At 23.8% G+C, this 16,607-nt stretch overlaps 1 protein-coding gene across 3 annotated transcripts; it reads left to right on the forward strand.

Moving 5' to 3' along the window:
• The first annotated feature begins 10,023 nt into the window (after window positions 1–10,023).
• On the forward strand, window positions 10,024–16,367 carry LOC113549256. Of its 3 annotated transcripts, none has more exons than XR_003404917.1 (10): window positions 10,024–10,205; window positions 10,651–10,662; window positions 13,079–13,108; window positions 13,367–13,402; window positions 13,658–13,666; window positions 13,804–13,812; window positions 15,091–15,105; window positions 15,300–15,392; window positions 15,538–15,588; window positions 16,253–16,304. XR_003404917.1 is itself a non-coding variant. In XM_026950466.1 (10 exons), exons 1-10 carry the CDS (start codon window positions 10,067–10,069, stop codon window positions 16,279–16,281), a joined length of 363 nt encoding a protein of 120 aa, XP_026806267.1. In that variant the 5' UTR covers window positions 10,024–10,066; the 3' UTR covers window positions 16,282–16,367. The 3 variants fall into 3 exon arrangements, 2 of the variants coding, with proteins under 2 accessions (XP_026806267.1, XP_026806268.1); XM_026950466.1 differs by having other exon boundaries at window positions 15,300–15,332; window positions 16,253–16,367; XM_026950467.1 differs by lacking the exon at window positions 16,253–16,304 and having other exon boundaries at window positions 15,300–15,430; window positions 15,538–15,579.
• The last annotated feature ends 240 nt before the right edge of the window (window positions 16,368–16,607 follow it).

Raw genomic sequence — 16,607 nt, forward strand, 5'->3', positions numbered from 1 at the left:
TGCCTTCGATATTGTACGGTTTGATTCGAATTGAGTGATTGTAGCTTTGAGTGCGGGTCGTTGGTAAAACAAACGCGTATAGCCTCAGGTTGGTATTCACTTCAATGTTTCTCAGAGGTTCAGACTTCAGATCAAAAGTAAATGGAAATTCGATTAGCTGATTGATTGAAATTTCTATATTATTCTATGGTATAAACAAAGTGTATATTTTATGCAAAAAAAGTATATATAAATAATATGTTCTTAAGTAAACCATTTTACAAAATAAATCGTATACAATAATTACTAGCATCATGTAAAATAACACTATAATCTATTATCTAGATTTTAGATTATTAATCTTACGTATCAAATTGTATCCATTGTGGACACTTCATTTTGTAACATTTTCACGAGTTTTGTTGTCGCAGTAGTAATAATACATGACATTTCGTTTCCATTTTACTCGTACAGATAATGGAAATCCCTAACTTAATAATTTTCGCTATTTTATTTTTCTAGCTACCCAGACATGTTAGGGTATGCTACTGATGTATTTATCATCGTGAACAAATAATTTTTACTGTTTATTTATTTATATGTTTAGTTTTACGACTAGGAGTAAAAAATAGTGTAAGTATTTTAATTTGAAATCGTTTAAATCTAAAAAAAAAATAATAAACTTGAATATATATACATGAAAAAGAATTGAATTTCACGTAAAAACTTTTTAATGCATTATTAATAGTTCAATGCTGAAATTCATACTTGAAATCAGAAATATTGGGCCATGGTTTTGTTGGGGAATTAGAATCATTATCAATGTATGTATTAACTAAATTGGAATTGTTCTAAAATTCTTGAAATTCTTGTTCTAAAAACAGATTGTAAATTAAAAAAAAAATTGTTTACTCATATCATTATAATATACAACTTTATTTTTATATTTCATACTTTATTTTAAAGATGTTTGGCTATCAATATAACTTTAAATGAAACTGATAATTTTTAATCGTAATCAATACCAATTTAATTTAATTTCATCATGTTTAGATGTTTTAAAATCAATAAATATTATGATTATTTAAAATTAAAATCAAATGCTTACCAATTGTATTTACGGATTTCAATACAGGGAATTTTTTAAGTGCTTGAATACGAATTTTATCATTATTTTACCAATTTTATTTACTAATTGAACCAATAATATGTTTGAAAAAAATATTTTAATCCGTCATGAAATTTACTTGAAAACGATCTTCTAATTTCTTTAATTTTTAAATAATTTTTTTAACTTAAATATTATTATTGACATTTTAAAATTATATTTTTGAAAGGTTTAGGAGTTCAGTTTCTGAAAAAAAGAGAAATCTGTTTTCAAGTAAACTTCATGTAGACTTCAAATATGTTTCTAGAAGTTATTTTTAATGGATAGGATAGACTAGACGACACATTTTTCATAAGATAGGTATATTTCAGTAGAAACACAGTCGAAATTGAATACATTTAATGTACTATATTTTGTACTACCATACAATGTATTTTTAATTTTGATAATTTTCAGATTCTTGTACAGTAGAAAATATAGAATTGGAAATAATGATAAATGATTACGAAGAAATGCATGGATAATATAAATAATTGACAAAAGTACGTAGTAGGTATAGCATCGCAATGTCCATCAACGTAGTTTTGAGAAATCGATGTGAAATTACGTAAAATATTTTAACATGAAAATAGTTAAAAGTTATCAACATTATCGTTACCTTGTTACTGTTTAAGAAATAATATATTATTCACCTTCATTTGTTTTGATATTATTTAACCTTACGCATTTAATATATTATATTGATCGGTTTGGCTTGAATAATTTTTTTATGATGAACCTCCTTAAACATTTTTCTTTTAGTAGACAATTCACATCGGTTATTGTATAACATTCGCAACTACTATCAATATAAATATGAAGTATATTTTACGTTGTAATATATATTATAATATACGTATACACTATACATAATATCAATATAATGGTAAAAAAAAAATAGTGCCACTTATAAATACGCATGTGAAATTATAAATTATACTTACAGGTATTATTATATATTTATTAAAATTAACTTTGTACCTAACACGTAAAAATGATAGACTAAAATAAATATATTATGTTTTATTATATCTAAAGAATTTCACGATTCGTGTATTTTGAACAAAATATACATGGTAAAATACAACTTTTATTTAATATATATATATATATATTACATATAAATCTTACTCGGTTCACACAGTTATCTATATGCTATTGCGCAACATAATCACACTGTATTTATCATAATAACATACAAACAAAATAAGAATGCACTAATTATAGCTCACAAGAAAACAGCTTGACGTCGTCTGCAAGATTTGATACTCGGATACTGGTCGAAATTACAACTCTGTCTAGCACACCAAATAACTGTGGGCGATGCAGTTGAAAGGATTTGTGCTTCTAAGGGACAAGGACAATCTCTCTCTTTGGCGGATATTTCTTTCCTACGTCATCCGCTGTCTTACAAGGCAAACCAGACAGCAACACACTTATCGTTAAATGACTATAAAATGATTACTCGACAGATGGATGATGCTATTTTTTTTTAAATAAATATTATAATAAATATTGCATACCATAACAATGATTATAATATCATTACACTTACCATTTTCTTTCAAATATTTTTAGTAACCGTCATCTTCATACTATTATGTGTTTTTTAACGTTTAAAAGTCAGTTTAGTAATAATTTTACGATTATAAACGTTATTCATGAATTTCAAATTTACTTTAGCTTTTTTTTAAATTGTCTTTTTGTAAATAAATCATTGGTACCTAAATCATTTTTTTTTGATAATTTAATTTGTTTAATTTATTTCACTTTTTGTTAACTTTTTTGAATGTTTTTTGTATAACGTATGTTTAGTAGGTATGCATCACATAATATACTCGTAGTACAGTGACGTTGTTAGAAATCAAATTGTTGTAGTTTTATTTCCTATTTATAATAAGCTGAAAGCATCACTTCTGACAATTATTATTGTTCAGTTATACAATGTTTAAAATAACAACGTAAGACACAATCGGACAGTTTATTTATTATATCATCATGATATTTGTTATATAGTTTAATATTAAATATTAATATCAAATTAATATTAGAAATAACAAAAAACGAATTTGAAATGGATTTTTTTTTAAATATTTTAGATGTTGATTTGAAATTTTAGTATGTATTTTTTTTTTCTAATATATGAAAATATTAAATTAGCATTACCGACTACCGTTCTATTTAATTATATATATATATTATTTTTTTATCACTATTTTAAGTAAGTATATAGAAAAAAGAAAACTCTAAAGTTTTGAAACAGATAAATATATATAATCCATTGATTGGACATCAATCGTATAATGGAACTTTTTACCATATTAGTGACTTTTTATTTTATATTTATAAATAATCTCACTCATGCCAGACTTAGATTAGAGCTCCACGGTTGTTTCTCCGTTTAAATTGCTTTGGGAATTAACACAAGTTTCGATAGACATTTCTACATTATTTTGGTATCAAATAGATGTTGTAACGTTTAACAGATTACTGATTCGTCGTTTATGTCTCACTCATTGGATTTGAATTTACTATGTTATGTAAACTTGAGGTGCAATCGTTTTAAACACCGTTAAACCTAAATTTACAGAAACATTAGTTAGGAATATCAATTTTATTATCAGCATTTTGATGGTCACTTGGCTTAAACGGCGAAGGATTCGAAGGAGGTTGTTGTACAGTATACTAAAAATAACATTTAAATATATAAGATACACCTTTTAATTGAGTGCCACTATTTAAATCAGTATCATCTTTATGATCTTGTAATAAATTCTATGAGGTAATTTAATTTTTATTTTATGTCAATATACATACACACATATATATATATAGGTTAATATTTATCAAAGAAAATAAATTCTCAATTGGACAGGATTAAATAGTAAATAGTACAGTAAAACCTATGCAAATCAATTAAATGTATTAAAATTATTATGCCTTATTAAATGAAAATATAAATTTTAATTATTGCCGGTTGGTAATTAGTATTACAAATTAGTCAATAACAAAATTAGTAAAATCATGAACAACTACACAAATAAAAAATCTGAATAATAACATACAATTCGTCAAATAATGTACTTATTAAATATATCTTTTAAAAAAAAACCTTTTGTTTTATAATTAACTTAAGATATAACACGTATGTACACAATAGGCAACGCACATACTCGAAATTTTTTTAATAAAAATACATTTGTATGTTAATTTAATATAAAATATATTAAAGGCTAAGAAAAAGTTATCATATTCACAAAGTGTCAAAACTATTTTAATGATTTAACATTAAATCGGTGAGTTCCCAGTCATTTCGCATCGTGCCGTCACAATCCAATCATCCACTTCATTGAATTAATCGATATTTAAACATGAATTATATTTATAGAACTATAACTAATACATAATTACATTACTATAGATATTAAATATATTTATTATTTACTAACTAATATTTTTAAGTATATAATTTAGTTATTTCGAATTTTTTAATATCTATACATGTCCGTGTTAGCAGGCACTTTATAAATAAACAATAATAAGTAAAATAATAAAATCAACATGATGATATTAATATTTAATAGAATATGTGTTTGCACTTTTGGAGTAACGATTTGGGAGTAATATTTCATTCAATACGTTTTAATATAATATTATATAATTTTATGTTAAGATTTAATTCTGAATAACATGACTATAATACAATGCATAATATTTTTGGTATTTAGATAAACGTATGCTATTATATGGTTTTATTTTTCATTGTTGAATAAATATTTTCTAATAATTTTTCAAATTTTTAAATTTTAGTTTTGTATAATAATTAATAATATACAAACAATTATTATTATTATGTTATTATACGTTCAGAATCTTCGTACTTTAAGTTTTGGTTACATGTTTACATAAATATTGGAATAAGGAGAATCAAAAGTTCAACTAATTAATATCTTCCGAAACCAATAAATCTAATATATATATATATTGGTTTTATATGCAAATATTTATTTATGACAGAATATATTTTATTAAGCGTTTCAAATTTTTGTATGTTTTAAACAGAGTGTGTTTAGCGTTTATAATATTGTGATCTATAGGTATATATATTTTTTAATCAGGTTTACGTTTTTATTTAGTTTAATATTTTCGAATTGTTTTTGTTTTTAAAACGTCTTTAATCCTTGAATTCAGAACCTATGGCCGTATCGTAAAAATAATCCAAATAATAAAAATAAAATACAAACAATGAGACACTTTTACGGCGGTGAGACGGATGGATATTTTATTCTGTATATTTATTACAATTTTTTTTGTCACCGCACATCAACTCTACGTTTATATTGTACGGCGACTATTGTGTGATGGATGCACGTAGTATATTTTAGATAAAACTCATAGCTTTGTATCTATGTGCGCACGTGTGTATGTATAAAGGTAATACCTTCCGGACGTTGCGACTCGCAATATAACCGTCGTAAGTTGTGGTATTGCGATTTAAGTTTGTTCGACTTAATCACCGGGTTTTTGTTGGTCGTATATACGACACAGAAACCACAAAGCGGTAAACAGGGTAATTCTCCAAGTATGCTGATAATGAGGTACATAGAATGAATTTTCCTGTTAATAATGAATTTATTCAAATTCTAATTTTTAGAATTTCATTAGTATACTTAAATACCATATTTTAAAATACTTTTTACGTCATTTAAGGAGTGTCCTAGTTATAAAAACTTATTTAAAAAAATAAAAAAATCATTCTTTTTATTATAAATTATTTTTTTTATTTGAATGAATTCAAATTGAAATTCTAACGAGTGGTTTCTGAATTATTAAACTTTATGTTCTAAGTATAATAGTTCATGATAATAGGTTTAAAGAAATACGGGCTATAGTTCATGCTGGTTTAAATTTTGAATACTACAGTAATTACAATTAATATTTAAATTTTAAGTATTCTATAATAATAAAATTAATAAAAATGACCTGATTATATAAACATTGGATTAAAATATAGTATATATATTTTATAATTGATGTAAAATATTATTGAGGATTATATTTATAGTAAATACATACAATTATAATAGCTTAGAAATTACTTATTGGAATGCTGTTTTAGATACATAGATGTTTTAAAAAAAAATTAATAAAAATTTAAAGTAAAATATATTTTAATTTGAAAAAAAGTAAGTTTGTATCGTCGAAAAATACTTCTTAAATTACATACGACATAGGTATCTGAAAAAAAATTGTTTAAATATACTTAAAAATTTAAAAATCATAATTAAAATAATTTCATTTTTAAAAGATAAAATAAGGGTTTAGGTTAGTGGTTACTGGTTAGTAATGATTACACTCAGCTGTTTATAAAGTTCCTGTATTGAATTACGAAGAACGGAAGACAGAAAACACATAGACCACCATTGGGACACTTACATATATACAATAATACATTATTGCTGCAGGCATCTAAAGTATATTAATATATTAATAAAGCTTGTATAATCTATTCTGCGGTTATAGTATGACCGAGTGATGGGTTGTTGTGTGTAAAAAAACTATTATCGAACGATTTAACAAGAAGGTGGTTTTCGGAACCAATTTCCTATAAAAGGTATGAATCTTATATAAATTAACGCTTAAATATTTATGCTTAACACTCATAATCTATACAGTGTTCATAACATATTAAAACATTAGGCCTTCTATAAAACAAATTTATTTTCAGTACCTCAAAAGTGAAAAATAAGAAAATACTTAAAAATACAACCTCGACGTACCTACATTATGATGTGCATATTGCATATTATTCTATTATTCAGAATTTAAAAAATCAATTCATAACCTATATATTTTTACAGACACTCGCCATAATGGCGTACTAAATGTATTATGGAGTATTATTCGAGTATGTAGTATAATATGTAATGTATGTTATATTGATGACTCCATTGTTATTTGTTTTTCGATAGTTACGATGGTCGTTAGTTTGATTCAATAAACACTGTTGTTAATTGGTGTAAATATACAGAGAAAAAAATTGAAACTCTTGCATTGCACACGCGCCAATACACATGATGGTGATTCAACAAACATGCTATCCCTAATTTTTTTCTTTAATAATACATAATTTATTCTTTTCGTAATTCATGTTTGAAAATTTTAAGTACGGTATAATTAATGATCATATTTATTATTTGCAATGATTTTGGTTTTCATACCGTCTAAGAAATGTTCTTTTATAATACAAATTGTTTTAATTGTAAATTATTAAGCAGATGATTTTTTTGAAAATTTGTACGTAACTGAATTAAGATTTAAGCGAGTAGATGCTGGGTCATTAAAGTGTATAAACCAATTGGCAATAACTGAAGATTATTTTACTGAAAAACAAAAATATTATGCTGAATTGAATTAATAATGATTTTTGTGAAGGAATTGTTAAAATAGTTATAATATCTTACATGTTTGTTATTGGAAGTGATAAGTAAAAGTACTTATCGTTTGTTTTATTTCGGTTAAATGTACCACATTAATAAAACAGTTTAAATAAAGTTATCTTCTTCAATGTTTTAATTTATTCTAATAACAAATTTGAATCTGTCAAAAAATAATGAATTATTGACTTTTTAAATAGATATTCCAGATAATATAATTGATAGTATATTGTATTGATACTATGATACATATCCAAAAACAACAAATATACATATTTTATAATTTATTATGCATTGTGGACTTATTTTTTTCTTGGAAAATATTTACTATCAGTGTTTTAATTCTCTAAGGAAAACTAGTGATCGATAAGTTTTTATTACCTCGAATTGACGATAATTTTTCTCTGACGTCATTTTCATATTTTAAATTTTATAAATTTTAAATTTATAAACTGAATTAAATTTTTTTAGTAGATGTCCGTTATAGCGATAAATATCTAAACCATTTCGGCTACAAGAAATCATTTTTTTTTATTTATTTATAATTATTATAATTCATAATATTTTACTTATATAATGTGAGTTCCATGTTAATTTTATTAATTAATTGTGCAAGAGATCCATTTATCTCGAATAATAATAGGACCAAAACGTGAATCGCTTTATATTATAGAGGGAACTAACAATAACGATGAAATTATTCGTAGAACAATGTAAGCCAAGTAAGTCGGGTCAGACGAAATTATAATAATATATATAAATGCACCTGTAGGCATTCTATCCTCGTGAGTTTTGTCAACACAACAAATAATTCTTATTCTTACCTACTTTACGCTTCACCACACATTTCAGCATAATAGCGAACCACGTACATATTTTTATTTTTACAAAAAATAAAATAATATTTTTAAGGAAATAAAATAAATAAATAATAATAAACACGGTCTTCTTAAGGATCAAAATATTATAATTGATTTCCTAACGAAGTCATTTTTACAGGTGAATGATAATTTTAACGCCTAATGAGTCGTGATGAATGTGACGTTCGTTGATATTATTGTTGTTTAGGATATTTTCTGTGGAATTAATTATTACAAGATTTCTCGGAAATATGATCGCATATATTTAGATGATAAGGTTATGAAAATGCGTGTTCCATACGAGGGAATAAAATACGTTGACATAACAACCATAATAAGCTTCCGTAGGTCTTAACTAAATCGCTAGGTCCGTGATTAGCCGTACAAATATGAAAATGTTGTTATGTTTCATAAAAAACTAAATTATTTATATTTAAAACATGTTATTGCATAATATTCTGTTAGTAAAATAACAACGTGGTGTAGCTAATATTTTTGGTAAAAATTAATTAAACTTATTGTATTACTAATAATTGTAAAATAATTCACTTTAACAGGACATAATAAATTTGCATATAATCAATATACTATCATAAAATATTATAGTTAATATATTTATAGTAATAAATAGGCTGACAGACCATCTCCGCTCAAAATCGTTTTTCGTATGCAATGATTTATCGTTGAATTCAGATTTAACATCTGTTGTAGGAACCTGCCGAGTGATTATCTACTTGTTTTATTACTAAAAAAATTGTGTTTACAAATTGTCAACAATACTAATGCATAATATTGTGATGACAATGTTAATTCGTGTAGCGCTAATGGCCAAGCGTTTGAAGGAAAAAAAATGAAAAGTATATTTACTCTATTTAATGTTTATTACACGCTCAATTTAGCGATTTAGACGTTATTTATATATACATGTTGGTATTTCAATGATACTATAGGTTTCTAATTTATTGGTAATATAAAAGCTGATTGTTTTATGTCGAAATCGTTTAGTCACTGTCGCTTATTTACAGCGATTACTTCCGAGTTCCGATGTTTATTAATAAATACATACAATCGAAATATAACACTATTACTGTTTTGTTCTATAGTGACCGCATCAAACGACCACCGCCGAAGAACATTCTTTTGTCCATTCCAAGCTATTTCTTTTACATTATAGTTTGACACAGTTTTATATTTTGATACATTGTTGTTTTTAATCTACTAAAACTTACTGAATAATACTGAAATATAACACTTTGTTACATATTACACAAATATTTTCTTAACTTAATTTTTAATTCTAATATAACGTATATGTGTCAGTGTCATAATAGGTAACAATATATTATAATATGTGCGCCCTGACTTCGTGTATACATAATATATTCAATATTAATTACAATATCGTGGATAATATAATGTTTTGTATAAGACATTTGTTTGCATTTAAAACCTGTTATTGGATATGTTAGTAAAATAACCACGATTTGTTCAGGTGATAAAAGAATAGAAATACCTACGTAAGTTTTGTTTCTATATGGCAAATGTTATTGTAGTCAGTCATTATCGTTTAGATTTTTAGTGTAAAACCATACAAATTTAGTAAAATACAAATTTTAAATTATTCAGTGTTACATTTTTTACCTATGAATGTACATTATAAAATGACAATAATTTTTAATCTACGTAGTTTAATAATTATTTTAATTAATTTTAATTTTTACCATATAGTAATGAGTCCTAACACTTCTGGCATTTCAAAAGAGGAAAGACAGATACTAATCGGTAAATTTAAATTATTAACTAAAAAATGTGTGATTATTTTTTATAGTTAAACTTTTCTCAGATTTCTAATTATAAAACAATATTTATGTTATTTAATTTATTAACTAAATTTTATGGATTTTAGTTTTATATATTACAATGAACAACTTATACATAGCATTTAAATTGTGGGTAGCTTACTGAAATGAACATGCATACCTAAATAAAATATAAACTTATTTTGGCAAAGTATTTGAAATTAAAAAAAAATGTATTTGAAGGATAATATCCCTGAATAATATAAATATACACAATTTTATTTTATTAAAAACATATTTATGACTTGTTTGAAAAAAAATAACTTGTTTATTTATATTAATATTATACGAAAAACAAAAATAATCAATATTTTAAATATTTTTATTATACTAATTACCAATATTTATCTTTTTTTTTTGTTTTTTAGAAAATTGTAAAGGTAATGTTAATATATACATAGTGTCGTAGTTGAAGAGATAGAGTTAAAAGCCACTTTTATAGGAATCTCGGAAAAAAGACCAAGGAATAAAAGAACACGGAAAAAAGAACAATTTTTAAAAATTTTGAATATATTTATTGATTATAAAAGAAAGTATGAAAAGTCTACATAGGAAGTTTCCAGTAATAAAAATACATCTTACTCTATATTATACTAAGTTATATTGTATTTATTATACATAAAAATATACTAGATACCTATATAAAAAATATGAAGAATGAAAGATATATTTGTTTAAATTTTCTCACATTATTTTATACAATAAAAAAAACAACATTTTTCAAAAGAAATACATTTATATTTCAATATTTTTAAAATTAATTTAAGTATACATTTTTCTTAAAGATTAGATACCGATGGTTATTAAAAAGTTCAATGTAGGAAATTTCGATGTGGGTGTATGCGGATTGTGTAAATATAAATGTGTGGGTAGGTACTAGCTCAGTATATGATAATTTTTTAATTTTTATAATCAATAAATATATTTAAAAATTTATTCTTTTTTCCGTGTTTCTTTTTTTCCTTGGTCTTTTTTACCGATTATCTTTTTATAATTATTTTATGATATTTTAATACACGATGTGTATACAAATTATAGATAGGTATATAGCATACGATTATAGATTACAAAATAATAATACATAAATGTATGTGTGGACAGTTGTTTAAGGTTGTCAGAGTTTTTAAAATATAAGTGAACTCCCTTGGGCATGAGTGATTGTATGATTGATTCTGAGCGGAGTGACGATTGTACTGGATTTTCAATGATTGTGTTTTTTTTTTGTGTTTGAAGATATATTTTTATTAAATTCAATTTGTGTAAAAATACGTCATTCAGGAGATATGGTGTCAAATATAAGATTGGATTATACCGATATTGAAAGAGATTTAACGAAAATAGAATGAGTATACGTTCAAACTTTCATTGTCGGTTTGGAACTAATTCGTTTTATCAACATAAGGATGTCCAACTAGTGTGATTCTCGAATACTTCACAAAAATGACATGTCGTATCAGTTTATCTTCACGTAGTGAATGCCAAAGATAAGGTACAAGTATATTTTGTCACGTGCAAGACTAAGGTTGCGCCACTCAAATCATTATAAACGAATAGTTATCTAACCATACCATGACTGAAATTTCGAACCGTGGTTTTGTTGTCCTATTTCTGTCATATAGACCGACCCTTCTCCAAACTTTGATGACCATTCGTCTGCAGGCACGTTCTTTCTATAGTTATATACGATTGTATTTGAATGCACAACAAAGAATTTTCAATATTTTCGTCGCGAATTTCGTATCAAAAATGAAGGAGGTTCTTTTGATTTGTGTATTGAATCATATTTGTACAAATTAAATAACACGTTAATTCAATGACATGTAGTTAATTCTCATGATAGTATTTGATTCATAAATATTGATATGGATAAAAGTTGAAAATTTAGTTTTCCGAATTGGTAGAATAATGATTATCACATAATTGTACATATTTATTACGGTTCTGGATCAATCGACCAACAACCATTCGACTGACAGGACAATCTACCGACAACCAAAATATCGACAAGACAATTTTACCTTTAATTTATATTATTCTTATTTTAAAAAATCTGCGCATAATGTATATAATTGACTATGTTAATAATACATTTTTTTATGATATTGTTTTATAATAATATTGATAATAATTGTTTTATAATAAATAGTAATAGCTAGTAAAGTATAATAATAAAATAATTAAAAAAATAATTCGTTATATAATAAAAAAAAAATACTTAAGACTAAAAATAATATATAAATATATGCGGTTCTAGAGTGTATATTACATGGTTAGGTTGTGACTTTGTGAGCAATACCTCGAAGATACTCCAGACGTGTCTTACCTTCACGATTGTTAAAAGCAATGTTTAAGCGCTGTTCACGTTTTCGCTGAAGATTTGTTGGGCGTGACTTTGCAGTTCTTTTAAGAATTGCTTCGATATCTGCATCAGCCTTAACTTGTTCTTTCTTAACGGTAACTTTTAAAAAACTGACAAACCTGTAGAGTTAGGATATTAATTACACTAGTGAAGTCACCACACAGACGGTTTCATTGAACACTATATCTATACCTGTAACGTATACAATATAACCGTTGTAGTTTTCAAAGCAATTACCATGATCAGTAATTAAAACTATACATTTAATTCGTCTAGTAAATAACACATTATTTTAAATATACTATTTAAGTATTTATATTATGTCCACTGTTATTCATTACTATAGTGGTCTACCACAGTAAATTTCGAATTTGTGTAATAATATGTTGTTTAATATTATTCGAAATATTATGTTTTTATTTTAAATATCTTTGTAGAAACATTAAAAGACAGCTTTGATTTTACCGGTACGTAACCATGGTTAAATGTAATTTATGACTGATATATAATATAATGACGTCTGTTTATCTGATGTTAGTAAAAAAAAATGTAATTTATGCATTTTTAACACAATCTAATGAATTATAACGACAACTAGAAAAAAAAATTAAATTATTGATGAGATAGTAAAATAATTTAAGTTATATTTAAGTTGTACTTATATAAAATACTCTTATATTTATTTAACATATTATATATTTTTTGCTATGTATATATTATTGCAGGGACTTATTATAATGACATGAGTATTGATGTTGAAGGTATTAAATAACTAAACCTACTTTTATTGAAAATAAAATATTTAAGAATAATAAAAAAACAATAACATTAAATTTGATTTACCTTCATACACACAGCGATTTTCACGGTTACATTTTGTGCTCAATTGTGTAACATTATGTGCTTTTTTAACCTATGTTTATTTTTTTTGATAGTTTTTATTATAAAATGGCCATTACTATCGACCAATCTTCATTTTAGTGTTTATAATATTAAAAATATTATTTTATTTTTAGACAAAGTCCGTACGTAATTATACATTTTATATTATTAGTTATTGACTTATTGTTAATTTGTATTTATAATTTGGAATATTTAAAAGACCAATCTAGGAAAATTATTTTTTTAGTTCACCCGTAAATAATATTTTTTTTTTTTTTAGAAACAGTTGGTTTGTAAATTTGTAATTTTTTACTTATAGTTATGCGATTTGTGAATTTAATTAAATTAAGTACATTCTATATTTTCAAAGAATTTCATAATTTCCACATATTTTTTTTTTATTTACTTAAATTAATAGAAGAGAAACTTTTGATTTCATTCGTTACTGCTTAAATAACACATTATCGCACATTATCATATTATTAATATATATGCTTATCTATCACATATAAAATGTAATTAAAATTAAAAAATATAATATTAATACTTTTATCAAAAACAATTAATTATTTGATATACAATATCATGTATGTATAACCAAAGTTGTAATAATATTTTTCTTATTAAAATATTCCTAAATTAAAATTAGTTTTAAAAATAGTATAATATGGTTCATTTTGACATTGGTCATTTTTGATTTAATGAAAAGGTTCTAAATCAATTTTTTTTTTTAACTGTTTTTTTTTTTTAATATAAAATTATATAGATCCGTTAATAACCATATACAAAATACGAAAAGGTTCTAACTTATAAACATTTGAATATTAAGGACGAAGTGGAGTAATATCAGTTACAGCCTTTTCAATCTCAATAATAATTAAAAATGAAAAAGTTCTTAACGATCATACATGTAATATTTTAGAATTAAAATATATTGACTTAATACAATAAGATCACTGATACATTACAAATTATTATTTTAATAAAGTGAATATACTATGTTGTGTTATGTTGCATAATAATACTTATAATATGACGTAGTGTGGAGAATTAATATAATTTACGCTTCGAAGTTGATACTACTGCAGAGAAAAACGATGTAAATCAAAATCAAAAAGTTTTAATTAAATCAATAATATATGTTTTTGGGATAAAATGGCTCTAAGTTCTAACTAAATAAATAATTTTTATTTTCGGAATGAAAAAGTTTTACACACGAAACCTTTTAATTCAAAAAAAAATAAATCATTTTTTTATTATTTCATCAATCAATAATAGCTGTAAAAACAAATTGTCTATACAATTGTTATGACTTTCTTAACACCACATTAAATTGTTGTAATTTGGTAAATACAGCGAAAAAAATTTATTTAATTTAAAATGCTTCCCTGAAAAATTACAAAAATTATGTTAGAACCTTTTTATTCTAAGACGACATAATTACAAATCTTACATTTTGCATAGAGCGATAATGAAACATTGTATAATTATAATTTTTATTTATAACTTTTAGAATTAACTATTAAGCTTGATATATTTATACTTAATAAAATCTATATTATTTTAGCTGAAAATTTTAAAGGTAATAACATTACATGTTTTTGGATTTTATATATTATGCATGAATCTTGCATGATACATAACATAGCATTGTTATTTTCAATCGTTAAATTAATTGTTGTATAGTATATGATTCCACTTTTTGGGGTAGAAAACTTGATACATGAGAATATACTTATTAATAAGTTACTACATTTGTGTCACCTTAACTTCCAGAATTTGAAAAAACATCAATACAAATCAATACAAGTATTTTGATTTCGGCGTTTGATAATAAACATCCAGATCTTTATAAAAATTAATTTTAAAGTTACATTAATTATTTTTAAACAATCGACGCATTATTTGTTAGTTTGGTTGTATAGATATTTCATAATTCTTAAAAATATTTGATTAATTTTAGAAAATTTTTTTTAAAAAATTTGCTTGATTTTATTATCTTTATATTTTATAGACTTAGCAGACGAGTATATACAATTTATTACAAATAACAAAGATATTGATGGTATGAATTATTAGTTTTAAGTGTGATTTCATAGATAATATAATTTATAATTAAACATTTTAGTAATATATAATATATATATATAAATTTCGTAGGCACATGTCAAAGAATTTAATTGTTATTAAATTTCACTATCCGCCTAGATATTTTAGTTAAATGCCTATTTTAAGTCAAGCAAATAATACAAAAGAAATATCTTGTATTATTTTAAAAATTTAGCTATATTTTCTATTAATTATTTATTATTATTTTATATAAAAAAAAACTATGCACTATTTATTAATATGTAAGACACGTAGATATATGAAATATGTTTAATTTCGTGTCCATCGTTACTATTGTTTTAAAACTAAAATCATAAATATATATAAATATTAACATTATATTACGTACAGTTTTATTGTTAAATTGTAATTTTAATGCAGTTCACTTATATAGTAGTAGAATTTAAAAGTATGAGGTAATAATAGCAGACAATTCGATATATTTTATTAGTAGTAATTCTGCGTGTTTGCATATAAAATTGTTATACAATAAGATAGGTACAGGTACTAAATATAATAAATTTCTCCAAAATCTAAATATCAATGCCAAGTTAAGTTCCGATTTTTAGATGATTAGAAGAAGCGTTTTTTCATTAGATTAATTTATATTTTTTTTTCAGATCCTATAAGAGAATACTGCAAAATTTAAGATGATTAGTAGTAATATGTCTTAAAATGATAATAATTAAAGTTCAGAGTAAACATTTTAACAATAGTGTTTAAACTATTATTGACGAATTAAATTACTTTAATTTATTAAAAATTTGTTTTTGTTAATTCATTGATAGTTTTTATAAAATATACATAAAATAAAAATATTTTTTTTTGTCATTTTTATTTTAGTCAATTAATATATTTTTTTTAAAACAAATTATGAATATCCTATTAGAACCATAGTTTCAAGTTTTCTTGTTTGACGTAGAAATTATGGCACAACAGGATTTATTGGTGAACACAAAAAGTATTCTGTGTGTT

The sequence above is a fragment of the Rhopalosiphum maidis genome, chromosome 1 (assembly GCF_003676215.2).
Source record: "Rhopalosiphum maidis isolate BTI-1 chromosome 1, ASM367621v3, whole genome shotgun sequence".
Lineage (NCBI taxonomy): Eukaryota > Metazoa > Arthropoda > Insecta > Hemiptera > Aphididae > Rhopalosiphum > Rhopalosiphum maidis.

Bases quoted from the DNA above. Each gene is read 5' to 3' on its own strand.
- LOC113549256 (XM_026950466.1), top strand. From the start codon at position 10,067: ATGAATGTACATTATAAAATGACAATAATTTTTAATCTACGTAGTTTA. The intron at 13,109-13,366 runs GTACGTAACCAT...ATATTATTGCAG, and splicing joins AGACAGCTTTGATTTTACCG to GGACTTATTATAATGACATG. The intron at 15,333-15,537 runs GTATTTTGATTT...TATATTTTATAG, and splicing joins ATCAATACAAATCAATACAA to ACTTAGCAGACGAGTATATA.